This window comes from Mustela nigripes, chromosome 14 (genome assembly GCF_022355385.1).
Source record: "Mustela nigripes isolate SB6536 chromosome 14, MUSNIG.SB6536, whole genome shotgun sequence".
NCBI classification, from domain to species: domain Eukaryota; kingdom Metazoa; phylum Chordata; class Mammalia; order Carnivora; family Mustelidae; genus Mustela; species Mustela nigripes.
In genome coordinates this window covers 16103004-16130129 of record NC_081570.1, presented here as the reverse complement: position 1 = coordinate 16130129, position 27126 = coordinate 16103004, and the positions used below count along the sequence as shown (strand labels likewise).

The window sequence follows — 27126 nt, the reverse complement described above, 5'->3', positions numbered from 1 at the left end:
AACTCGCATTTGCTGGGCAAGCTCAGTCCTGCCTCCCAGCCCCTCCCCTCCCGCAGCCCCTCCCACCTCAGCTGGCGCTGCTGTGCCCGGGGTTAGGGTTAGCCCTGGGTCTCCCACCAGGGCTGCTCAGAACCACCTTCCACCCTAGCCTGGGCCCTGCAACGGGGACCTCTGGGACCCAATCCCAGGGCTGTGCCACGGAGGGAGTCGGCCCCACGCGGGCACATACGCATGCGGGCACACGCACTTGAACCCCCAAACCCCACACACAGAGCACTGGGAAAGAGAGAGGAAAGGGAGACACAGAAGGAAAGAGGGATCCAGGAGCAAAGGCAAGGTCGCTCCGTCTCTCTGAGCTGCGTGCGGTTTCCTCCTCTGCAGAAACTCCGGAGAGAAGAGCTCACATCCCTTGGGGTCCTGGGGAGGGTGACATGAGGTCACTCATGGGAAGGGTTCAGTCTGGCGCTGGTTCAGGTGAATCATCTCAACTAAAGGGACATCCCACCGACACACGGACCCTGGGTTCTGAGGTCCACGTTCCCAAAGTGTGCTCTTCCTGGGGAAGAGGAAGGCCGTGCCCACCTCTCCTCCATCTTCTCCTTCTAAGGTGAGCAGGGAGCAGGCAGGGAGGAGGGAAGGGGAGCCTTACTGGCAGCTCATACCTTCAAGGCCACACAGGTCTCCAGCCTCACAGTCCCTGTGACTGCCCTCGAGGCGGGCATTCTGCTGGGTGGGGAGGGAGTAGGAGGGAGAGGCAGCCTTCAGCCCCACAACAGGGCTCCTGGGCGCGGGGGAGTCGGGATGGTGGGCAGGACAAGACGAGCGTTCCTGCGCAGCAGTGCCCGGTACCACTGCCCTGGCAGCCGCTGGCCACATGTGGTTCGAGCCCTGGAAATGTAGGAAGCCAGAATTGAAATGCTTCCGTCTGAGAAAAATATAAAATAGCTCCTGAGTGTTTTTACATTAATTACGTGTTAAAATGAAAATAACTTGGATGCATCGGTTAAATAAAATACATCACCTTAATCTCACCTGTCCCTCTTTACTCTTTGAGTCTGTGTGTTGCCTAAGTGAGCACACTCTTTACTCTTTTAATGTGGGTATAAGAAAAATTCACAAAATTCCATATAGTTCATATTATCTTTCTATGGGACTACACTGTTCTGGAACATCTAGGCATCGGAGACTCCAAAGCTCCATTTTACTGGTGGTGGGGCGGTGCTGAGGCGCAGAAGGAAGGGCGCTTGCTGGGGAGGGGCATCTGGGAGGGTCATATTTAGCCATCGGGAGCAGAGCTGCGGAGACAAACACCGGTCTCTGGTGTTCGCCCGGCCACCAGCTTGCCAGTCGGGAGTGAGAAGCCACAGCTCTCGACAGTTCCAACAGGTGCACGAGGGTGAGGAGCTTGGATAGGCTCCTACTGGGGCTGGCCCAGGATCCCCACGCGGGGTCCTCCGGAAGGACTCAGGCCAGAGAATCACTAACGTCACCACGGAGGAGGAGGCTCATTTACAAAGGTGGGGCAAGGCGTAGCCGAATGGTGGGCGATTATGAAGGCTGCAGTCCTTACAGTTTTCCTAAAAGGCTGATGGGATCCCTGAGACCATGACCTGTTCCTGGACGAAGACCCTCGGGGAACCCGGCAGAGGGCTGTGTGAAGAACAAAGCCATCGTCCTCAGCAGACGCTGGCTGGGTGACGCCGGGCCAGGCCGTGAGCCTCTCTGGGCTCCAGCTTCCTCGTTTGCAGCCTGGGTCTAAGAGCGCAGGCTTTAGAACCCGGTGAATGCAGCCACCGGCTCTGCCACTTACCGATGACCCCAAGCTGGTCACTTCGCCTCTCTAGGGCCCCCATTCTTCCTCTGAAAAGTGTGCCTAAGTCCTACCTCAAAGGATTGCTGGGAGGATGGGCAGACAACGGCCGGGCAGCGCTCAGCCCCCGCCGGCACCGCGAGTACCCGTTCGCTCAGCGAACAATGGCAGGGCACCTGCGCTGGGAATCCTGCAGTGAACAAGGCAGGCCAGGTCCCCACCCCTGCAGGGCGACTGCTGTCGGTGAGGAGAGAGACCAGTGGGTAATTTACGAAAGTTTAGATCGCAATAAGCGCTATCAGAAAACCGAAGGAAGGCGGGGCGTGGACGGTGGCTCGGGACCGCTCTTTGCAGTGTGGACAGGGACCCCCCCATCGCCGCCCCTCCCCCCAACTCCAGGCAGGCTCTCCCTGCACAGCTGAGAGGCTCTGACAGGGGGCTTCCAGGGTTCCGTCCCAGGTCCACCTGCCAGCGGCCGTGTGACTTTGGGCAAGTTCTTTACTTCCCCCAAGACCCCATTTCTTCACCAGTATGATGGGGATAGGAGCACCAAAGAGGCTGCGCGGGCTCCTGGTGAGGGCCCCTTGCTCAGTCCACCCCCGGAGGCCCCTCTGGCCAGGTAAGCAGGGCAGCCACGGCGACAGCTGCAAGTCCCAGGATCGGGGAAAGGAGAAGGTGGAGCGGAGCCCGGAGGAGGACCGGCGGGCATCCTGGCCCCGGCCTGGGGGGAGAGGGAGCCGCTCCTCCTTCTTGCCCCCACAGTGGGACTGGGCACGCAGTGTGTGGCAGGGGCTATGGGCCATTTGAGAGCCCGGAGAGTGAGGTACGAGGGAGTGGTGAGCGATGAGGAGGCTGGGGAGGTCGGCAGAGGAGAGGCCGGCGGGGGTCAGATCATGGAGGGCCCCGCCTGACTGACGAAGCCGCCAGGACTTCATCTTGGGCACTGTGGCAGGTGGAACCAGGGCACAACCAAGTCAGACCCCCCTGATGGTTGAAAGGTCTTTGAAGACAGCTCTTTCGGGCCTTCCCTTCTCCGGCTCTAGGTCTCCAGGGCCTCGGACTGCTCCCTCTCATCCCCTTAGCACGCCCTGTACTTGGAAATCAGAGACTGGCTCTCAGGTGGACGGCCAGGGCTGAAGCCAAGCACAGAGCTCTTCTTCGGGCCTGTGCCTCTGCCTCCCTAAACCCACCCCTACCTGCGTCTTCTCACCCCACCCATGCCTGCTTTTAGCCGGTGGGTTCAAACCCCAGCTCCCCCACTTACTCCCTGTGTGGCTTTGGGGGACCCTCTGTCCCTCTCCTATAAAATGGGGAGGAATCTTGTGTGTGTGTGTGTGTGTGTGTGCGCGCGCGCGCGCTGCGGTATCTAGAAGCCATGACCGAAGGCTTCTGTGTGTCTCCATCCAGCACCCGTGTGAAGCAGGGAGGGGAAGAGATTGTGCTTATCTCCCATCTGAGGGTCAGGGGGACTGAGACTGAAGGGAGGGGGTCTGTCCAAAGATACTCACGCAGCTCCATCAGGGGCATAGCTGGGACCAGGACTCGGGTCCTATCTTGGCACCTGGTCTAGAACTCTTTCCACTCTATCAGATGGCTTCCAAAGCAGAATCTCAGGTTGAGGGCTGAAGCTCTAATGCGGGGCTTCCAAGCAACTTCCAGCAGCCCAAGGCCATTCTGAGCTGAGGACACGACAGAAGGATATTGTCTCCCCCCAAACCCATTCAGGACCCTGCCTACCCAAAGGAATCATTCTATGTGGACGTCTGCTTTCTCTGTCCCTACACAGGGAGCTGGGATCCTCACTGGCTTTGCCCAGAACTGTCTATGCAGCCTGCTGGAGTCCTGCTTGGCTTAGTCTCTGGAAAGTTCCTGATGTTAGGGTCCCACCTCCACACCCTGCCCCAGCATGGCTCTTGTCATTGGTTATAATGATGGCCTATTTTCTTGTCTGCCCTTCAGCAGATTCTGGGCTCAAGGGCACTGTCCCTTAGCATGGTGCCCTCCGTCCCCAGCACCAGAACTGAGCTCTCTATTATTGTGTAGTCAAATGAGTGTGTGCTCTAAGCCCCGGCCCTCCTCGCCTTCCCTTAACCTACTGTTTTGTATCCTTTTATTTTGGTGTTGCTCCCCGTGGAGTCTTATAAGACGTTTCGTCCCCTCATCTCCACACCTATAAAAATCTTGCGGGGACATACTGATGTTGTACGGTGTATGATTCTTCCCACCCTCCAGCAGGTGGATCATCATCCCCCTCGAGAAGGCAAGCCTTAACCCAAGTCACCTGTGTGTACTGTGGAAGCTGCTAGGTGGCCTTCGTGGCTTCTTGGTGGGACATGCAGAGGGCAACACGTCCGTCAGGGCCCATGTGCTGTCTGGATGGGTGTTCTGGGGGCAGGAAGCTCCGTCCGAGTGGTGGGGGCCCTGCTCCAAGGAGGGCAAGGGCAGGCTGGCCTCACTGGGGTTCCGGGAGGTCTCCGTGGGTGAGGTTTTTAAAGACTCTCTGGTCCAGACTGATTTTACTGATGGAGAGATTGAGGCCAAAGAAGGCATGTGGGGGCACCGGCGTTAAGAGACTCTGTAACCAGACTGTGAGTCTGTTGAGGGGAGGCTATGCTACTCATTCCCGTATTCCCCCCCTCTCCTCCTGGTGCCTGATATTGTGCCTGACTCTGTGTCTGGCTGGGGTTCGATGTGCTGGGCGTGGTGGATAGACGGACAGATGGATGGATGAACACATGGATGGATGGAAGAACGGACGGACGGACGGACAAAGGAAGAGCAGACTGATGCCCAGTCTTTTCTGCACACTGAGGAGGTAGGGTCCAAACTGCAGCCCAGGACTCTAGAAAGCTCTGGTGATGCCAGGTGGGTCTCAGAAAACAGAATAGGAACGCTGGCGGAGTGATCTCTAATGCCCCGACTGCAGACTCATGCTTCAACCGCCCACCCTACACCTCTCTACTTCGGCATTTCATAGACCTCTCAAATCTAGCAAGTCCCAAAGTCAACTCCTCGTCTTCCCTCCAAGACTCACCCTCCTGTGGCTCTCCCCACCAAAGCACATGGCAACTTTCAGACCAGAAATCTTGGGCATCACCCTTGGCTTCTCTGTCTTCCCCTCCGATCCCACATCCAGTCCACCAGCTTCTATTGGCTCTACTGGCATCTGACCACGCCTCCCCACCACCCCAATATAAGCCGTTATCCCTCTCCTTACTTGGCTAACAAATGAGCCACTCAGAAACTGACTTGGGTCTCATTTTCACTCTCACAGTCTCATTTTCATTTTAGAATTTCAAGTAATTTTGCTGTGATGAGATATGACAATGGCCTTTAAGCAATCCCCCACCTTTCACCCTTCTCTCCATATTTATTCTTTACCCACAGTTACAGCACCGCACCTGAAACCTGCCAGTGGCTGGATCTTTAATGTGACCTCAAGGGTCTTACATCCTCTGGATCCTGATTTGTCCCCCTAGCTTCCTCTCCCACTGCTCTCTCCCTTGCCCACTCTGCTCTGGCTACAGCGCCTCTTCAGTATTCCTTAAACAGGCCATGTGTACTCCTGCCTCAGGGCCTTTGCACTGGCTGTTCTCTCTGCTGGTTGGGGGAGGGGTGTTTCTCCCCTGGACACTCAGGTGGTCAATTCCCCAAGCCCTCAGGTCTTTGCTGAAGTCATTTGCTGAGCCAGGCCTTTCCTGGCCACCCCACCTGAGACTCCAACATTGCGACATCGCCAACATTCTCCTTGACACTTGACGCTATCTAGCATTCCACATAGCTTACTTATAGTCTGTCTTCCATATTAAAATATGAGAGCAGGGATGTCACTCTGTACTGTTCACTGAGGTGTCTCTCATCCATCCTAGAATGCTGTCTAGCCCTTAAAATGTTCCATTGATACCTGTCGAGTGAACGAATGAAGGACTTCTGGTCTGGGAGGTAGGAGCAGCGTGACAGGGGCTCTTTTTCCTCAGTCACTCAGCAGAGGCCCCAGCGCTCTGTGGACCGTTTAAGACACGAACACAGACAGATACCGTGTAATCCCACTTCTGGGAGGAACCCAGACGGATTCATAGTGAGGGGGAGTAGAGTGGTTTCCAGGGCCTGGGAGGAGGTGGGGGATGGGAGCGATGCTAACAGATTTGTGGCTTCACTTAGGGATGATGATCTTGTTTGGTGGGTCGAGTCTCAGTATGAAATGAAGAGAAAGTTCTGGAGATGGGTGGTGGCAATGGTGGCACAATATTGTGAATGTACTCAATGCCATGGACATTTACACTTAAAAGTAACTAAAATGGAACACTTGTTATGGATACTTTACTACAAAAAAGGGCAAAAAAAAAAAAAGAACTGAGATTACCACATGCTCAGTATTGTGGATTACAAACACTGAGAAGTCCGAAAGACATTTTGGCTGGCGTGACTGGGGGCAACTTTCTGGAGTGGGAGATATTTGGGATGGGCCTTGAAGGACAGGGAGAAGGCGGGTGGGAAAAGTCTGGCAGAGGATGTGGTGAGGGGGTGAGTAGAGGAAGGCCGGGAGCCTAGTTTGGCCCCGTGTATGTGTGCCTGGCTGGGGTACGGAGGCCCCACTTTGGGAACCTAGAAGCCCTGTCACCTCCCCGTGCCAGCGTGGATCTGAGCCTCCAGGAAGGCTGAGGGGAAGCTTCTGATGAGGAAATCGGGGGCAGCTCATGGTATCCAGGGGATCCTATCTCCTTAGGCCCGCCGGGTGGAGGGTTGAGGACGCCCCCACGAAGCCAGGGCTCTGGGCTTGTTCACCCTGCCAGGTAGGCCTGACCTGGAAGACTTAGGGCACAGAAACACCAGGCCTCAGACCTTGAATCTCCCTGTTAGTAGTGAGGCCACAGGGTCAGCAAAGTGAGGGCAGAGCACGAAGCCTGGACTCCCTCTTCGCTGTTGCCCTGCCAGCGTCCTAGTCCAGGCTACAGAGCAGACCCTCCCCCCACCCCCCACCCCAACCCACCTCGGCTGCCCTTTCTAGGGTCAGGCCCAGGAAGGGAGGACTAACCACTCACTGAGGGCCTGGCACCACGCAGGCTCAGGAGTATTATTTTACAGTCCCCAGGGAAAGGCAAGTACTATTACCCTCCCCATTCACAGGGAAGGAAAAGAGGGCTCAGGGGCGCCGAGCGGCCTGCCCAAAGCCAGAACACTCAGGCTAGCATTTGACACCCGGGCCGGGGGCTACCATGAGCTCTAGGCTTGCTTCAGACCAGGGCTCACAAGAAGGGCAGAGCCACTGTCCCTATGTCCTACTCTCCTCCTAGGGCAGACCCTCCCCCCAGCTCTGGAAAGCTTCCTTCTCCCAGGCCTGGATGCTTTTGTCCTTGGTCCCTGCCAGCTCCTCCCAGCTGTGCCAGGGGTGGGAACAGTCCCCTCAGCCTCATTGAGGGGACAGAAGGTGGGCTGTCCTGGACCGAAGCTGCCACAGGGGGCTCTCTACAGCCAGTGCTAGGGAGGGAGTCAGACTACTGGAGAGGGGGCGCTCAGAGGGTGTCTAATCCAGTCACGGGGCAGGGGTGCTGGAGAGGCTTGTCCAACGTCACGCGGCTCACGGGTGACAACGCATTTAGTTTTCCTACGGCTTCCGTTATAAATGTGCGATGTGTCACCACAAATCTTGTTAGTTCCAAGATAAACAAAAGTCGCATGTAGATTTATGGCGTGCTTAGGAAAAAAAGTGCTTCATTGAGGCGAGCCCCTCCTACCCCACTAATCATCAGAAAGCCACAGACACAGCAAGGTGAGCCAGGCCCAGGGGGCATGGTCAGCTCCGGACACTCGCTCTATGAGGACAAGGCTGGTGCCCCGGGCAGCACGCTCTGTGTCATGGTGTCCTCTCAAAGATGCGGAAAGGAGAGGCTTTCCTGGCTGCCCTGCGGCCCCTTCTGTTTCAGGTCAGCGCTGGTCTGGAGCTGGTGACAGACGCAAACTAGAACTAGGCATCTTGTGTTCAGGCAATGAGACCTTTCTCGCTGGGTCATCGTGGACAAGCTCCTTCGCCCTGCTGAGCTCTGATGTAATCACCTATAAAATGGGCTAGAAGGGCTGTCACTGTAGAGTTTCAAAAGCCACTGGTGTGGACGACGATGAGGGTGAAAGCGGAGGCGGTGCGGGGCAGGGCTGGCGCTCAGGGCAGAACATCGGGCGCGGGCTAACTGTAGTGACTGAGAGCAGGCGCCCTCCACCTTGCCAGGGCCGTGTATCACTTGAGTCCCTGTCTCCACCCCCACCTCCCCTTCATTGGGCACCCGTGGAATGTCACAGGCTTCAGGGACTGACAGGGTTGGGCCTGGATCTGGGAGCAGCCACTCCCCGTAGGACTCTTACCCAGCACGATCGTCATTAGCCACGGGTGACTATTTAAATTATAAGTTGAGGGACGCCTGGGTGGCTCAGTTGGTTAAGCAGCTGCCTTCGGCTCAGGTCATGATCCCAGCGTCCTGGGATCGAGTCCCACATCGGGCTCCTTGCTCCGCAGGGAGCCTGCTTCTCCCTCTGCCTCTGCCTTCCACTCTGTCTGCCTGTGCTCGCTCTCGCTCGCTCTCTCTCTGACAAATAAATAAATAAAATCTTAAAAAAAAATTAAAAAAAAATAAATAAATTATAAGTTGAAATTCAATTTCTCGGCCACACTAGCCACATTTCAAGCGCTCGAAGCCACATCTGACTAGTGGTTCCTACGTCCGACAGTGCAGAACAGGCCATTCCCTGCACCGCTGAGAATCCCACTGGGCAGTGCTCGTCTGCTCACCTGGACAGACATGTGATGCCTGCGCCGGGGATGGTGCACGTGCTTTGGCCCAAGGCCGAGGCCAACAAATGGAAGGGCTCAGCCCACCCGTGCCACAAGGATTCTGGCGGAGCCCCAGATCCCCTTCCTCGCTGGGCTCAAGTAGTGCTTTTTCTTGCAAAGTGGATGTAATTCTGGGTCCAATGCTCTGATTGCAGGTCTGCTGCTGACTTACTGGGTGACCAAGGGATGTCACCTCCTGGAACCTCAATTTCTTCATTGGCAAAATAATAATTCAAGCTCTTTTAGCCTCAGAGCATTGCTGCAAGTAAATGATTCAAAATGCTCAGAAATATGAGGACCCTAGTGACAAAGGGAGAGCACAGCGGAGCGGGAAAAGCCTACCTCTGGTGTCAGACAACCGGACTGCAGTTCAGCCTCTCACTAGCTGAGGACCCTTCTGCCCACAGAGGTGGCCGCGTCTCAGTTCCTTTGTGGTGAAAGGGGTAATAATGAAGACACCTAAACTTTCATGTTGCCGTGAGGCTCAGTAATGACCTGAAAATAGCCCAGCGCTTCTCAAGAGTAAGTAAGGCATTATGGGATTACCCTGTTGCCCATACAAACAAGAGGTTGGCCAAGCTGAGCCAACCATTTGTCACCTTGTCTCGTCCGTGCTCTGCCTGCCTGAGAGCCCTCCTGCTCTGAGCCAGCACACCAGGTTGGGGCAGAAACGGAGGCATCAAAGGGTCCAAGACAGCCTGCTCTGTGGATGCCACAAGATCCACCGGGGCCGCACGGCCAGGACTTTCCTCTAGGTGGCGCTGCGGAGCAGTGGGACGCATCCTAAGGAGCGAAGCTCCAGGCCATCCTTGGACCCCAGCGCTACTGCGGTTTTGCAGCTAGAGTCATACAACAGGTGTTTCCTGAGCACCCGCCAAGCACCGGACACCAGAAATATGGGACACAGAGAGGCGGCTGCGGAAAAGGCCCTGCTTTCCTGGGACTCTGTCCAGCTTGGCCTGTTTTTCATCGGCCTCCCCCACCCAGAAGCCCACCTTACCTGAGCTTCAGATGGACCCATGGGGTCTCTGCACTGGGGCATAGACCACCCCAGAGCTCTGGGCCCCCTTTGGGCACGACTGGTATTTTCCATTAACCACTTGCTACCTGCCATGACCTGTACCAAGGTCTTACATGCATCACCTTTAATCTCCACAATTACTGTGAGAGCTTTTATTACCTCCGTTTACAGACGAAGGATCAAGGTAAAGAGAAGCTTAATGTGCCCAAAGTCACACATCTAACAAGGGACAGGGCGGGGATTTGAATTCGGATCTGAAGAACTCGAAAGGGTGGCTCTGATCTGCCGCCTCTTATCTTGGCTTCTAATCAGATCCTCTACGGTAACACGGCTGCTGTCTGGAAAACATTTTCCTTTTAGGAGGCCAATGATGGGAGAGGTGGGCATGTCCGAGAAGCCCATCCAGCTGCCACCCAGGGCTGCCATCCAGAGCCGTGTGTGTGGAGGAACCACGCTCGCACGCTCGCACACTCACACACTCGCACACTCGCATCAGGCTGTGCGGCGGACCTCCGCCAGCCCTGCGGGGGCTCGAGCAGCTCCGGTAGCTGTCCTTCTGCTCTCTGGGGAAGAGTCTGGACTGAGGACAGGTGAACAAACCATCTAGTCCCGAAGCCAAGGCAAGAGGACATGACTTGTTGCTCCAGGACACCTCATCTCTAGCAGAAAGCAGCAGAGGTTTAGGCCTGCCTGGCTGTCTCAGGCAGGACGGATGCAGGGGAAGGGAAAGGACAGCGCAGGCAGGGAGCCTTGCTGGGTCCTGTGACGACCGTCCAGATGTGACAGACCAGGCTGCTAAGGACTGGGAACTACCAGGGACTAGATCTCTTCTAGCTGACTGGGTACTAAGAGCACGCTACGGAATCAGACTGTCCGTGTTCGAATCCCACTCGCGGGCAGTCACTTGTCACGGGGCTTCCCTGCTGTGGGTCCCCAGGTCTGTAACCCAGGACAACAGCAGCTACATCATCACGGTGCCGGTGAAGGCAGAAGTACGCAAAGATCTCTGTCCCCAGTGCAACAAACACCAAGCACCTGCAGGCATTACTTACTATGAGACTATCTCCAAAAAATATTAACCATCCTGATGAAAAAGACAATGAGAGAGAGAGAGAAACAGCATTTGTAGGTACTTTAGGTCTTGGTCTGGACCCGCATGGATGTTTTTGGTTCTTACTTCTCATAAATAATCTCTGTCTGGCCAACAAGGTGATCAGGCCCCGGGAGCAGGAACCACACACTGTTTCAGCCCCGCACAACCCAACGTCTACAGCACCTGGCACAGGACTGGGCCCACGGCAGGACCACCGAGACTGCAGAACTTTCAGGGAGAACAGACCGGGGCAATCAGAACCTGACGTGCCTGGTTCACTGTGTGTTAACAGAAAGGACACACAGCCCTTGCCCTTGAAGAGGTGACGGTTTCGTGAGGGAGGATCTTAAGTCACCCTGTGACAATCTAGTAATCCCCATGCTCCAGATACGACACCGGCTCCTGCCTGACATCCCTCACCCTGTCCTGCGTGTGTGCAGGCTACTCCGTTCCTCGCTTTACCCCAGGTCCCCGGGCTCACAGGCACGCTAGTCCTGGCCTCCCTGTGTGTGTGGGTTTTGCCCTGGACCCCGTGCAGACCACAGAGGTTTCAACCTTAAAACGAATAAAAAGCCATTTGGTCCTGTGCCAGCCCCGTGGGCCCCCTTCCTCATCCCCTGCCCATTTTTATTGGACCCTCCTGATGGCAGGTCTAGGAGATCTCTCCTGGAGGGAATGGTGGGTCCCTGGACTGACCTTGTCCTGATGTGTTTGATCAGCTGTTTCTGGCCTGCGCTGGGGGAACCCGTGCAAGAAGAGCCAGCGGGGTGGTGTTTGATCAGAGCAGCGGGGGAGCTCTGGGCAGGGCTAGCTGTTCTTCACCTTCTGCTAATCTCTCCTCGGAGGACACAGGAAGTGGGATGTTCTGCTAGACCAGCCCCAAGGTAGCTTGGGGAACAGCCTCACTAGCGGGGTGAGATGGGGACGTCGGTTTCTCCCTGGGGGACGGGAAGACAAGTGAGATGAGCAGCGTCAGCGTCTACTAAGCACCAAGCGGGCTGCCCAGTGCGCTGAGCTCGTGGAGCAGATATGAAGGTCTTGGCGGGCATCGGACCTATGCTCTGGTAGCACCGGTAACAGGGCAGAAGACGGGACAGTTGCACAAGAATAAAGCCTCAAGGACGTTCCCAAGAAGCAATGAAACTAGACCCCCTCTTCTAGCGAAGCCAAGTACTGGGCTATTTACCAATGAAATGTGCGGCCCCTTGGTCTAGGATAAGTTCCCGTGAAGGCAGCCAGAAGCAACGTTTCTCTTTTCACCCAGACACAGCCCTGAGCGTACAGGGAACATAAGACGGACACTGAAGACAGTGCTCCAGAGGCAGGGTGGGAAGGCCAGACACCATTCCGCACGCCGCGATTCCACTCCTCGGATCTCACTACCTGTGCTCCCGACCTGGCATTCAGAGGCTGGCCCTGTACTCTGACAAAACCCCTTGGCTGTGCTGGTCCAAGCCAGGACGTCCTGTCCCCCTCTTGTCCTTGTTCACTCGGGTCTGGGACAGAGGTCCTGGGATTATGCAGTATGGCTCAGAGAGGTGAGGTTTACCTTGGTCTCGGGCACCCGGCACTCTGTTCCATGCCCTCCATCTTAGGGATGTGCTGGGCCTTGCCCTTCTCTGCCCTCTTCCCGCAGGCTCTTTAGAAGGACTGGACATTGTAAGAGACATCATTTCCAAAGCGTCTACATGCCGTTAGGAGTTCAGGAAGGCTTTGCCCAAGGTCATCCACCCAGTTAGTCTATGCCCTTTCCGCTGGGCCATCTAGCCTCCTACAGCAGCCTCCCAGGCCCAGCGCTAAGAAAATGGGACAGCCGAGGGATCCCTCGGCCCATTTCCTACCTCCTCACTTTCACCTTCATGGCTGGAGCCCCGCGATGTGTTACCATTATCCGGGGCTGCCTAGGACGCTGCAAGGATTATTGCTCCCGATACAACGGAGAGCTCCAGCCTATCTGCAGGCACTGGGCAGGCAGGGGTACTCCTTCAAAAAGGCCCTGTGGACTCTGGACAAGGATCCGCTCGTGCCACTCCCAGACTGTCCCAGGAGACGCGAGCACTGAGCCACCTCACCCCTGCTTTCCCTGGCTTCTGGGCTGACCTGACCTTAGAGGACTAGCAGGCAGGACAGGACAGATGGGAAAGATGGGACGTGCCTCCCCTTGCCTTTCACGCGGCTTCTTCCTGCAGAAAAGCTGCACATCCTGTCCGCGCGCTGCCTGTCTGCGTCCTCGCGGGCCGCCAGCAACGTGACATTTCCAGCTATTTTCCACAAAAGGTTTCCGCTTATTTTATACTCATCTGCTCAGCACTTTGTGCTTTGGGGCAGTTGAGATGCAAGAGATAAATGAAAAGTGGTGGGTGTTGTAAGGTCTCCTGAGGGTTGAGAGGGAGGGAGGGAGGAGGGGCAGCGAGGGAGGGGGAGCGAGGGGGGAGGAAGGGAGAAGAGAAACGCGAAGGTGCCGGAATGGCCACCACTCAGCGCCGGCAGCCCAGGCGAACGGCTGGGCTGAGCGCCACAGGCAAGACCGAGCTAACAATTAGTCTCAACACCAAGTTCTTTAAAGCCAGCCTTGGAATTCCCTGTACCATTCTGTGCGGCCTGCCCCCCTTCGGATGGGGGCTGCGAGGAGAGGGCTGAGAGGGTGTCGCCCCCAAGGTCACGCGCTGAGGAATTGGCACAGTGCGGATGTACCCCGGATGCACGTGCACACCCGCCTCTGAGACCACGCACCACGCTGGATCTCCGGCAAAGAGGGCTCTGGAACAGCCTCCACCTGATGGGACAGTCTCCCCTCCCCCCACCATGCTGGCAGGGCCCGAAGGTACAAGAGCCCCTAGAACTCCCTGTCAAGCCTGTGCCCACGCGACAGCTGGCCAGAACCAGAGAGGAAACAAGTCTCATTATAGTCCGTGTGAAACTCACGCAGTGCAAGTTTTTCAAAGTACGTATTTTATTTATATAGAATAGAGCAAGTTAAATGAAAATAATGGTTTATATCTCAATTACACAGCATCAAGTCCTGGCTGGCTGTCCTGACTGGTGGGAGGTGTGGCTGGCCTTGGAAGAAGAAACGACCGATGAACATTTCCATGATTTGGACACAATGTGAATGAGCCCAGGGGATAATTTTTCTCAACAGCATGATCCCAGAGCACAGGCAGCTTCTCTTGTCCTTATAGGCACAGCTGTACACGGAGGAAGTTTCTGAGCCCTGGCTGTGCTTTGAGCTTCTGGCCCAGGTCCTACCAGCCCAAGGTTTTCCATGGCAACAAAACAATCATCAGCTTGCCTCTGATACCCTCTCCAACCCCAAATCTTCCTGTTACTCCTGTTTTTCCCTGCCTCCCAAGGGTCCCTGGGAAACAGTGCACCAAGTGGGGAGGGCTGAGGCTGTTATTCTTTCTTCGGGAGCAATAACTAAAGCGTCCTAGCCACTTCTCCATCACTGTCCCGCTTTCTGGCCCCAATTTAATACAAACACTCCTTATCCCCTAGAACCTTTCTATGTGAGGTCAGCAGTTTCTTCCATTCCTTAGGCAATTCCCAGATCTCAGACCCATGAGACTTAAAGGCACAGCCCTGCTGTGTGATCAGCGCGTGGTTACTGACATCACCTGCAGTGAGAATCTCTGAGGGGCCACCTCCTCTTTCTTCTTGATTCTGAGAGTATCCCTGACTTATTTAAACCATGAACAGAGAAGGGGACCTTCCCCCCATTTTGTCCCTCCGCACCCGACCAGCAGAGCGCCTCCCCGAGGGATGAGGCCGATGCTGGTGGTCAGCGGGAGGGGAGTCAGAGCACTTCCACAGAGAAGGTCTGGATCACCGGGGGGAACCCAGCATTCACAGCACAGTCCTTGCTACTTACTGGGCTCCAAGTTTTCTAAACATAAATCTTTTGAGACAGAAGAGACGGGCTTTCTTACCTAAACGAGTAAAGAGCTTTGCCTTTGCCTCTGCCTCTCTGCTGCCCGTGGCTAGGTGCTGCTCACGTCCTTGGGACAGTGCCATCCTCCTCTGGCACCCCTGCTCTTCCATCTCCTGTCGCCTCACTTACCTGGGATGGCAAATCCTGTTCCCTAAGTGATCCCCGTTACTCCCACAGAATCAGACTCCAGCTGGGCATCTGCCTGCCTGTCCTTCCTTGCCGGCTGCCTCAGCAGCTCTGGAAGCAGAGATAGTCCAGGGTCCTAATGGACATATTCAGGCAGGGGTTCCAAGAGGTCCACAGCCTCCTCCACACAACCACAAATACCCCCAGGATTCAGCCTGGAGGCCACCAGGATGCACCCATGGCAACAAGGCAGAGACCTCGCTGCCATGAGAAAGCAAGTGAGGGGGACCAAGGGGAGCACGATGACAATGTCTTCTGTGCAGACATTCCGGAGGTCTCCTGGGCAGCAGTGGGAGGAAAGAACAAAATGGCCAAGTGAAGCTAGAACAAGTCTTCCTACAATACAACCCGCGCCTGGGCACCTCTCGGAAGTGACACTATAAAACTGCCCCCAGTGCAGTGCCCCGCAGAGGTCCACTCGGAGCAAAGGCTAAATGCAGGACGCACCTTTCCTCCTTCCTCCCTGGAAGCAGCACAGGGTCTGTGCCTCCCACCGGGCGGGCTGCGGGGTCGGTGAGGCATGTCAGGCGGCAGCTGCCACCTCTCTGTATGCCCCCCGCTTGGGAGCTGCTAGTCCTCGATTACGCAGCAAACGTGTGCCCTCCATTGGACACCCAAGCAAGGAGTTCTCGGGACTTGAAAGGATCCGAAACTTGGTTTAAAAACTACAGCTTTCTTTCATCATGAGACTTCTGAAAAAAAAAAATCACTTTCCCCTACGAGCCCTTAGCAATTAAGTTTTTATTTGTCTTTTGGCTGCAAGCAATTCTGAGGATGCAGTCCCTGCCCACCGCCGCAGAGCCTCAACTAGTCGGCGGGGCCGGGCCACGCCGGTCCCTTCCAGAGCATTTCCTCTGGTGCCAGGGGGAGACCCAGCGCCCTCTGCCCCTTGCTGGTCATGAGCTCTCCAGGTCCAACAGCCCCCAGACCGCACCACCTGAAGAGAAGCCAGCGGCGGCAGGAGCAGTGAGGGCTGCGCGTGGAGGCCACGTCTTCAAGGTTTGAGCACCATCTTCTGGTCAGGTTCCGGCTTCTGAGGACTTGCCTTTGAAAACTTCATTTGCTCCAGAATGGAAAGATCCCTGAGCTGACAAGCTCAAGCTGACGCGCAGATCAAGATGAGGACACAAGTGGAGGCGGGAGGAGGGAGCTGCCCGGCGTGCGGGCCCGCGCTGGAACTCAGCCCCTGCGCACAGGTGGACAGACGGCCGCAGCAGCCACGCCGGGCGGTGGCAGGGCTCTGCCTTTGGTCCTACCAGCGGCGTGCGGAGGCCAGCAAAGTCCTGACCGTGTCCCAAGCTGACCCCTGGTCCCTGCTTGTACCTGGGGACGTGAAATGTGCTCGGAAAGACGGCACGAGCGTGTCCTCTGCCAGCCCCCAGCCGGAGGGTGAGTGATGAAATGTGCACCACCCCTGCCAAGGAAGAAGCCGCGCGAGGGGGGCAGGCAGCCCTGCTTGGTGTGTCAACACGCCACTCACGAGCAGACTGTGACCTTCTGGCACCAGGGAAAGGAAGATAAATGCTAGTCATTCCCTCCGAACGGTGGGAACCTACATCCATCTAATTGCACTTCATAATGGATTCCACAAACCATTAATTATCAGATTATATTTTAGGAACTGAAGATAAAAAAGCTTTGTGAAATTCAGACTCCGAAGGATCACTAGCCTGCAGTAACAGCCGCCGCCTGGAAGAGGCGGCCAGCAGGCCACTCCCAAGGCATCGAGAACGTGGCGGGAGGAGGAGCCAGAGCGCCCCGGCACCGGGCACTGGCGCTGGTTCATGGGCCATGCCCCAGGCTCCAGAGCAAGCGGCCGACAGTCTTGGCTTTGAGGAGAACACGGAAGGCCGCAGGGACAGCCCTCGGGTACAGAACACCGCAGAGAAGATCCTGGACCGGCAGGGCTTGTCTCCGCAGCTGCATGGCCGCACACTAAGTGTATCGCAGAAACCCTGCAAGGCTTGGTTTGGGGAAGGGCGAACTGTACTGACGAGGTGGGACTCGGCCTGTGTTAATGCTCTGCTTCCTGTTCTCCCGCCACCAGGAGAGGGCCGGGCCGCCCAAGCGGGGAGTGAGGAAGGAGTCCAGTGTGCTCCGGCCGGGGGTGGGGGCGGCGGTCTCTGTATGGTGTGTTGGTGCTTTTCTCTCATTTCTAAACGGCCAGGAGGCCCTGGCAGCATTGGTAGCCCCAGTGTGTGGACCGTAGGCCCACGGCTGCCTGCCATTCTGCACAGTGAAGGTGGCCAGCGCGCGGCACCTCTCTGATGGCCTGGTCACCACTCCCACCCCACTGCTCACCACAGAGGCCACAGCGGGAGGCCTGTGGGAAGGAGGCCTGTCCCCTGGGGAGGGCGGCAGTGTCCGAGCCAAGGACACCAACACCGCTGGTTCTCTGAGAACAGAGTGAGTGCGCTCGGTTGGTGCAGGCTACGAAGCTCGCTACTCGGGACAGCCAGGGACGGAGGGCAAACTGCAGGCCGCAGAACGTTCTCTGCTGCAAATGCAGGACCCTCCATGGGATGAGCAGCCACTCACTTGGCCTCGCCACAGATCAGGGTCACAGTGCCATCGAGCAAATCCTCCACGGTCACTGCCACAAGCTCAGAGCTGGTCTGAGAGGTCTGCGAATCTGGCAATGTCACAAACACCTGTGACCCAGCAAGCTGGGTCTCCTCCAAAGTGATCACCTGCTCCGTTGGGGCCGCCGGCTCTGGGGCCTGGATCACCTGAAAGGGAAAGACCATGAGGCTGCTCTGGGCAGTGTCTACAGGGAGCTCCCCAGAATTTACATGGTTTTTGTCTCACACTGTAATGATGATATTTATGTTTTCACCTGAGGAGAGCAATTACATGCGCCTAATGGGAAGAGGCAAGTCTAACACACCAGCGATGCAAAAGAGAAGGCAGGCAAACAATTTAAATAACTCTGTGTGCTAAATTGCTGTAATTTAGCTCAGTACGCCATCTCAGGGTGCCCAGACTCTATGATTACACACCGGTGAATACCGGTTCAGTTTCCTACACTGGGTTCACTGGGTTTTCCTGTCTCGAGGATCACACTGCGGAGGTAAGGGCCATGTGAAAGGAATGCTACTTAAAGTGGTTAGTCTCGGGCTTGACCCCGGAAATGGAAGGAATTACCAGAAGCCTTGGCTGGCCAAAGGTAGTGTTTGGCCCTCAGGTGAACAAACTTCCAGAACTCAGGAGCAGGAACAAGTGGAGGAAATGGGGCTTTTATCAACTCCCTCATTTGCCACCCCCCAACGCCCCTACTGGGAGCCCCACGCAGGCCTCTTCCATAGCTGTCACCTGTTCAAGGGGGGTCAGGGAGACCCCGTCTGTGGTGAAGCACACCCCGTTCCGGTCCCAACCTCCAAACTGATGCTTGTGACCTGTGGGGACTTGGGGCAGCTTGGTGCCCCCTGATATTTTCAAACCAGAGAGCCTCTGTGGGCATAGCCACCCTGGCCCTCAAGAACTAGCCACGAGTGGGGAGCAGAGTGCTAGGCCTGAGTGGGCAGAAGGGGGAAGCTAAACTCAGCTCCATGTCTGAGTCGTGGCGGGGGGTGAGAAGATGGATTATGGTGTTTAATCAAAAATCATCTAGGACAGTAGTTTTCAAACGGCTTTTCTTTTTCTTTAGGAATGGGAGCCTTTTTTTTTTTTTCCCCCTTTTTCCTCAAAGGACATCTTACCAAGAATCCTAATATATAAAAAAAGATCAAAGCAGAGACATTCTGGGTGACATGGCGGCAGGAATTCCGCTGCAGCCCGCCTACCTGACCCGCCCTCTGCTCGCAGAGAGGCCTGTGAGGACACAGTTCATCAAGAACCTCTCTGTGGGGCTGGACAGTGGGAAGGTCCAATCAGTTAACAGCGCTGCTCCCGTCCGTCGACAGATGATCCACAGACCCGCATTGCTTTCCCTTGTCTGCCCACCCTCTCCGGAGAAGACAGGAAGAGGCGAGGAACTCCGACATACCCGGTGTCCTGGGCCCAGCCTAGAGGAGCTATCGAAGTGTTTCAGCAGTAGGGGGGTCCCAACAGCTCACCCCCCTTTCTCCGAGATTTCCTGCCACTCCTGCCACACCCCACGGTGTTCTGCAGAAGGTGGGGAAGTGTGTGAATTAAGACAAAGCAAGGTTGTTCTGCTTTTGGAAATTCTCCCTCTACCCAGGGGCCATTTGCAGGTGCTCCCCAGGAGACTAGAGTGTTCTGTTCTGTTTGGTAAGGGGCCCAGAGAGTCGCTTCTATAAGGCCCTCTTAGTCATGTTATTACATATGGGATCCTCTGGGAGCCCCCAAGAGAACGGCTGGGTGGTGTGGCAGAGCTGCCTCCAGAGAAACCTCCGGACCCCCGCGTCAGCACCCTCGTGGCGGGTGGCCCCAGAATCACCTGTACCACCTGGGAAGCTGCCGCTTGGGGTTCAGAGCCCATCACCTTGGGGTGTTCGGATTCCAAGTGACCATCCAGCTGGGCCTGGGAGGTGAAGAGCTCCCCACAGAGCTCGCAGGGGAAGGTGCTCTCGGACTGCTTGAAGTGCTCCATGGTGACGTGGTGCTGCAGCGCTCCCGGGAAGCGGAAGGTGGCTGCGCAGTACAAGCACCGGAACGGCTGGGACCCTGGAAGGGGGGGACAGAAAGGACCGGCTGCGGGCAGAAAGCCTGAGGAAAGCAAGAGCAGCCGAGGGGAGAGGAAGGAGCAACCAGGATCGAGGTGTAGAGGCAGATTCAGGTTCGGTAGGACCCGAAGCTTCTACAATCTGGGGGATCCTCCTCAGAAAGATAAGATAACATGACAAATACAGGACTAGGTCCCACACAAGCAAGGGGCTCCGCAGCCACGCTTCGCCAGCATTAGCTCCAGAATGACTCTGCCTCAGCTCAGGGCCAGGCTTCACTCAACTGTGGACCAGGACCCTGAGGACACTGTACCTCATCAAGTCCACAAGGCATGCTCTGACATCTCTGACCCGGGTTCAAGGGCATCTTATGACCACTACAGGCCACGCAGCAGTGGGATGTAAAATCACCAATAACCATGTGCACATGGACGGCTATGGTGGCAGCACTGAGACCTGCGGAGTGTGTGTCTGTGGCTTCCAAGAACATCCCTGAGACAGGAGTGGTGCACGTTTTTAACTCCCAAGAACCAAATGGTTTAGGAGGGATGAGTAAGGGGCAGATGTTCAGCTACATCCCTAAGCAGCAAGAGTAGACCAGTTTTACGTCATGCTCGAGGGACTGAAACTAACGGCCTGCTGTGCCCCACCGCCGGTGCTGCTGGTGGCGGAGTACATGCCACGTGTAAGCACACGTGCCTCGACTGACAGAAGTGAAAGCTGCTCTGAGAGGTGGGATGCTCACCATGATTTCTTTCTCGTATTTTCCTTCTGATGTACCCAGAGTGTGTAAAATCTCTGCCAAATTAAGCCCAGAACAGCATGCAGAATCACCTGCAAATTCTAAGTGACGATGTAGTTTAATTGGCAGTTTTTCTTTTCTTTTCTTTTTTTTAAGATTTTATTTATTTATTTGATAGAGAGCAAAAGCAGGCAGAGAGGCAGGCAGAGAGAGGGCAGGAAGCAAGCTCCTCGCTGAGCAGAGAGCCCGATGCGGGGCTTTATCCCACGACCCTGAGACCATGACCTGAGCCAAATGCAGGGGCTTAACCCACTGAATCAGTTTATCTTTCTTAATGGTTCATACAAGACTAGCATTTTAGATTTGAGGAGACATGGCAGCAACAAGGACAATCTCAGGTCATGCTGGAGGGATGCTCACGGATGCCGGGCCTTACAAGCTTTCTGGGTACTAACGTATTTCAATTTGCAGTTACCCTGCAAGGAAGGAAGCACTCTGACCGTCCCTGTTTTACAGGTAAGGAAACAGAGGCACAAGTCCGTTCGGTTACTTGGTCTGGCCTGCATGGCTGTGGATGGTGGAGAGGAGACATACCAGGGCAGTCCAGGCCAGGAACATATCGCAAGGGGCACTGACCTGAATGCTGGCACTTGATGTGGACCTGTAGCAAGGCCGGTGTGGGGAAGAGCTCCTTACACTGGTCACATTCGTGGAACTTCATATCTGTGAAGCACACAAGGAAAGAAATGGTGGGAACCAACTGGAGGACGGCTCTCTCAGGCTGCAGAGGGCGGCGCTGGCCAATACTTAGCAAGCATCTACCAAGTGCCGAGAACCTCACAGCTCTGAACTTGCAGAACAATCTGGCGTAAAGGACACCAGATCGGAGCCAGGCCGCCCGGATGGAAGGAGGGCTGCTCTAAGAATGGAGTCGGAGCGCCACCAATGCACAGTACACGCCTCGCACACAGGACATGCTTCATGGCTGTGGTGATTACCCCAGGCTGACTGGCAAGGGGGGTATGTACTGACTTTCTGAAGAGAAGGAAACCGGCTCAGGCAAGAGAGGTCACTTGCCAAGGTCATGCGGCATGTGGGAGTCAGGCTTTCCGCCCGAGCCTGTCTGCCACTACAACCACCCGTCCCAGGTCCCACCGTGTACCAGCGTCCCTCAGCGCTGGGAGCTCACAGTGCTCGAGGCCCCCAGGTTTGAGAACCACTGCCACTCAAGCTACTCTTCACTGCTCCTGATGGGCCAGCGTGGCCTCCTTCAGGTGTGCTGGGACAGAACAAAGGCCACTGCCACACACACCACAGTACAGAACCGGAAGTTGGGATTTTTGGCTGGAGCCCAGGATGCTGTCATCGAGCCACTCCCACTCATCAGCTCACAATGGCGGCCTCAGGCACCCCAACTTCACCTGCATGCTCTGCCTTGATGTGCTTCTTGTGTTCAATGGTGTTGGAAAAGGTTTTGTCACAGGAGCTGCATTGCAGTGATGAGAATTTGGAAGATCGATGGTTCTGAGCGGCAAACACATCAGGGTGGTGGGTCCGATTGTGGTACCACAACCCAGACAATTGCTGCAAGGAACATGGCGAATGTTAAGTCTTAGAAGGTTCCAGCAAGCTGGAGAGGTCCCAAGGCCCTCGTGAGACAAATGAGCTTATGGATCTAGATCACACTCTCACCATCGCACTGAGTGCTCACGTGAGAGGAAAGGCTGGTGGCTGGGGGACCAGGCTCCTGTGTATTTACTGAGAGACCACTATGGGGCAGGGCACAGCCTGGTCCTTCAGAAACTCTCACCCTTCACAATAAGCCCATGAGGGAGGCATCAGAATCTTTCTAGTGAGGTGAGTTGAGGCACACAGCGGTTAAATGACTTGCCCAAGGTCCTATCAGTAAACAGCAGGGCCAGAATTCAATCCCTGGCCTTCCCACCAGAGCATGTGAGCTGTATCTCACCGCGTCCCAGAGGCCCAGGGAGGCAGCAGAGAAGCCTGCTGAAGCAGAAGCATGCGCGGTCCCTGCTCCTTCCCAGGTTCCAGAGCAGCCCGGAGACACTCTCACCCCACAGTTCCCGGCTTTCCCAGTGGCCAAGCTGATGCCTTACTCAGCTCTGTAACCCTGAGGCCATAGCACCAGGTGTGGTCCAAAGTGAGCTCTCCATGTCTGCGGAGCTGCATTAGCCGCGGTGTTTCTGTCCCTACATCCAAATCTTACAGACGTCACAAGAACCATTTTTTCTCTGCAGCTTTAGAGTTGAGTTTCTCATATGTGGTTTCTTTTTGGTTCCATATGGGGTTTCCCTTTAATTACATACCAAATTCTACGGTGAAAAAGCAGACCCCTTCCCTAGGAGTTTAAAAACAGCGACAACAACCCAGTCATCGTGCTAAACAAGGTAACTGCAGGCAGTGTTACACGGCCCATTGTCACTCTCATATCCCCTGACACACGGGCTCAACGGGCTGCACAGAGTGTGAGTGTCCAAGGGGAAGAGCAGTATTCAGCTCGTGACAGGGCTGAGATCCAAGAGAAGAGCTGCAGGAATTCTCGGCTCCAATTAAAGCTCCCAGCTGCATCACTCTGACCAGATCACCTGAGAGAATCTCAGCGGTTACGAGCTGCATCCTTCCTGAGCGGCAGCCACCTCGTCCGCTCGGGGACTCCGGGCAGATGCAAGGGAGGGCAGGCCGGGGACGGGGGAGGTGCTCCGGGCCGAGCGCGCGGTCACCTGGTAGGCCTTGTTGCAGATCCCGCAGCTGAAGGGCTTCCCGCCGACGTGGGTCACCATGTGGCGCTCCAGCATGGAGGGGGCGCTGAAGATCTTCCCGCACGTGGGGCAGGGGTGGTACTCCTTGGAGTGCACCTCGTGGATGTGCCTGCGGTGGTCCTGCAGCGTGGGGAAGCTCATCCTGCATTTCTTGCAGTCGTACGGATCCTCGATGTCTGGTTTCACGGACATCCGCGGGGAGAGAGGGAGGGAAAAACACCACGGGCAGCCGTCAGGAAGGCGCGGCAGCTGGGTGCGGTTCCGGTTGCGAGGCTGTTTGGAGGTCAGGCAGGGCCGCACGCTCCGAGGACCAGCAGTGAGTGTGGCGATCGCCTGACCACCCCCCCACCTTTGTCCGGGGAGGGGGGGGATGCCTCTGAGGCTTCTGTACGAACCCCCTCTGCGGCACCAAGTAGTTAGTCCCCATTCCTCACGTTACATCCTACAAGTTCAATTCCATTTAACTACTTTGCAGGGAGGACTGCCCTTGCTCTTCCCCTGCCTGCGCTGGGCATTTCTGAGTGTTCTCATGTTCTGCAGAGATTTCCAACACACTCCCCAGAGCCTCACTGTTTGCTCTGTTGTCAGCGTCTGACTGACAGGAAGGATGCTTCCTTGCTCCTCACCTTGGATTCAACAATAAAAACACTCTCAATGTTTAATGAGTACTGCATGACAGCCATATTCTAAGTGCCTTACAAATATGAACTCACTCTAACCTTCCAATAACCCATGTGAGATCTATGATCACCCTATTTTAGAGATTAGGAAAAGCAAGGCTTCGAGTGCACCCAGTGACACAAGTGGGAAATGACTCAACCGGGTGACAGTCGCTGCTCTCACTCCCAAGGCTGTGCTCTGAGCCACCTGCTTAACTAGACACGCCAACTCTTCAGGGAGGCCTCAGAAGTAAGAACTAGCACTGAGGAAGGATACATCTGCCATCCCTGTGGCAAGAGATTTCAGTTTTTCTGAAAGCAACAGAAAATAGCACATTTTAATAATAAAATCCTTTGCCTACTAGCCAATCTTACGTGTGCATGGGCTCCAATTAATTCCAGAATTTGGACACACGGCAGCACTCGGTATCATTAACTGGTGTCCCTGTGGACATGAGCTCCGAAATCTCAAGTCTACACTGTCTCCAAAGACACGGGGTGAAGCAGTTCTCCATATGCTACGACGCGGGCCTGGGAAACAGGCAAGCAGTGGCCTGGGAGAGGGCCCTGGCCGCTGGCCTGCTGCCAATGACCTTTCCCAGGACACGGAGGTCTTTGGGCTCCTCTTCGTCCTGACAACTGATCAGCCCCACCATCTCCTGGCTCCTAAGTAATGCTACCAGGAAGAGGAGACCAGAGCAGAGCATCCAGAGCAGAATGTCCTTTGAATAGGTCGAAAGAACATCGAAATGATGGCACTAGATCCAAGCCAGACCTCTCATCTGGGCGTCTACTGCAGCTGGATATGGGGACTTGTGAACCCCCAGGGGAAGGGGCTGCACTGTACGTATGTCCAGCATCGCCCCGGGTCCAGCCCCATGTCAGGGACACAGAGGAGTCCTGACAACAACCTTTGTTGGCTGGCTGATAGTCTATCTGAAGTGTTGACATAAAGGCCATGTTTGTGAGGCACTGTTTTTGCAGATAGCTAGAAACTGGTGTGTGGAAAACAGGGGTAGGGAAGGGAGAAGGATATGCAGGGTACGTGGCACGCCAGAAAGACAGGCTTTGATGGCGACAAATGGCACCTGAGAGGGTTGCTTTTACCACCAATACTCCTATCTGGTGTTTACTGAGCATCTTCTGTGTGTCAGGCAGAGGCGTCATGCTTCACACGGGATAGACACCTTATTAATTCTCACAGCAATCCAAGGCGGTGGCATTATTACTTTTCCTCATGGACAAAAGGGGCATGGGGGATTGGAAAGGTAAAGAAATCTGTTTAAGGTCTCAAGGTAGTGAATGGCAGGGTCAAGGTCCAGTTCCAGGCCCTTGTGGAGTCGGAGCCCAAGCTCCTAACCCCCCCACAGCTACGCCGTGCTGCTCACCCTCACTGCAACGAGTCTGCTGGGGGAGACGGTATGTGGCTGCAGACACCACCCTGGCCACTTCCCGAGGCTGGGATGAGGATGCACAGAGTTTTCTTTGCCTTCATGTGCGTGTGTTGATTAGAAGTGTGTTTTGTCTGTATCAGTTCCGGTAGAAGTGGAGAAAGGTGGGGCAGACTCCACTACCTGAGTGGCTCCAGGGGCACAGTGGAGGGAATATCGGGCAGTAGGCTTCCCAGGTCAGGAGGGGGGGCGAGAGCAGGGACCACTCACGACAGTAGATATTAACTCAGACAGCGTCCGGCTGCTCCTCGGGGAAAGGCGGGTAGGACTACAAGATGAGTTGGGGAGGGAGGGGGCAAGCAAAGAGCAGCTCAGTGGACTAAAGGGAATATTCTGGAGCTCTGCAGCCTGTCTGTTACTGAGGCTCTCCTTCAAGCATGATTGGCCTTTGTCAGGCAAGCAGTGCCAGGTGGGCTAAAAAGGAGACAAGGAAACAGCTCGGACATTACACAATGACATGTTAAAAATGGGATTTTTCTTGAAATAGGAATGAGGGACTTGGTTTTGCTGGAGAACAGGGGAGGGGAAGACACCAAGTGGGGACTGGCTCTGGTGGAGTGACAACTTCTGTCATGATCGTTACACGCCTTCTTAGAGCCAGGCCTGGCGCCGAATGCCTGATAGCCGCCATCCCAGTACGTACTGTGAAAGGTGTGCAGGTGGATGGACAGGCCGTTGGCTTGCCGGAAGCCCTTGCCACAGTCCCTGCAGACATATGGCTTGTCCCCAGTGTGGGTCCTCACGTGGCGGGACAGCTCAATGGACTGGGCGAACACAGCATCACAATACTGGCAGGCGTACATTTTCCCTGGAAACAGCACGAGTTTCCTTATTAGAAATAGCACCAAACACGGAAGGCATCCCTAAACACAAGATCACACGGTAAGGCACGTGTCGGGGAATACAATCTGGGAGACGGCGTCAAAACCACACGCAATTTGTAACACCCGGGGTGAGAGGTCTGGGCCCTTCTATCGGATGGCACCTCGCATGGAGCCAATGACAGTGTGGCCTCCCTCCCCTGCGGGATAAGAACAGAGTCCTCACACACAAGACCACCCATCTGTTAACCAGGCCCCTCTAAGTTATGGAAGAGCTCATTCCGCTCCCAGAAAACAGACATATCCTCCTGCCCAGAAACTCCCGGGTCTGGATCCCTGGCCACATGCACCGTGTGGAACCGCAACCGCACACGGAGGTGACAGACGGGGCTAGAGAGAAGGGAAGCCTTCCCCTGCTGACTCGCTATGAAGTTATTATAAATCATCTGGCTTCTCTGTTCCCTCACACACATAATGGGAATACAATGACCAGACTGCCAAAGACTGTTGGGAAATAGAGGTAAAGAGCAAGGCTGGAAAACTGGCATGTGTAAGAAACCACCAGACCAGCTGTGCCTCCAGGGTCCCTTCTGGGCCAGCAGAGAAGTGGAGAAATCAGTGAGGTGAGAGTCCAAATCCCTCAAATCTGAGGTCTATTTCAGCTATAGCAATCAACATCGTTTGCATTTTTCACATGTTGGGCTTTGAAATAAGATTTTGTTAGGAAAAAAAGGGTTTCTTCGATCAAGAGTTGAAATTATTGAGAAGCCCAGGACTCAGCCCTTGGCCGCCTGCTTTGTAGATGAACCTTAGCTCAGAGCTCAGATACCATCTGTACCCTGAGAATGCCCACAGTCCTAGCTCTGGCTCCCAGCTTCCCCTGTAACCGCGACTTACACATCCAACCTCTTACTTCTGTCCTTCTCTGCGTGGAGCGCACACCTATCCCTCAGACAGAGCTCCTGAGGCTCCGTCCCCGGCACCCCCATGGCCTGCCACCAGCCCCCAAGCACTCCAGTTCCGTCCACTGCAGGGAAGGGCAGGGCCACACACTTGGCTGCTCATCCAGAAACCCCACAGCCGTCCTTAACCAGCCGCCCACCACGGGTCCTAGCACTTCTGCTTCAAACCTGAATGTTTGATGACTGCCCCCAGCATGCCCTCGCTGAGAGCCCCGACACCTC

General features: G+C 55.5%; 1 protein-coding gene across 4 annotated transcripts in view; it reads right to left on the bottom strand.

Moving 5' to 3' along the window:
- Positions 1 to 13687: 13687 nt before the first annotated feature.
- ZBTB40 (zinc finger and BTB domain containing 40) overlaps positions 13688 to 27126 on the bottom strand; it is a 73936-nt gene continuing 60497 nt past the window's right edge. For 2 of the 4 annotated variants that reach the window (XM_059376576.1, XM_059376577.1), the window contains 6 exons: positions 25765 to 25929; positions 22973 to 23187; positions 21653 to 21815; positions 20868 to 20954; positions 19264 to 19490; positions 13688 to 17593 (listed from right to left, as the gene is read on the bottom strand). In XM_059376576.1, coding sequence (XP_059232559.1) covers positions 17399 to 17593; positions 19264 to 19490; positions 20868 to 20954; positions 21653 to 21815; positions 22973 to 23187; positions 25765 to 25929 — 1052 coding nt within the window. In that variant the 3' untranslated portion in view covers positions 13688 to 17398. The remainder of the gene's footprint in view (positions 17594 to 19263; positions 19491 to 20867; positions 20955 to 21652; positions 21816 to 22972; positions 23188 to 25764; positions 25930 to 27126) is intronic. The other 2 variants (XM_059376578.1, XM_059376579.1) reach the window with 2 other exon arrangements.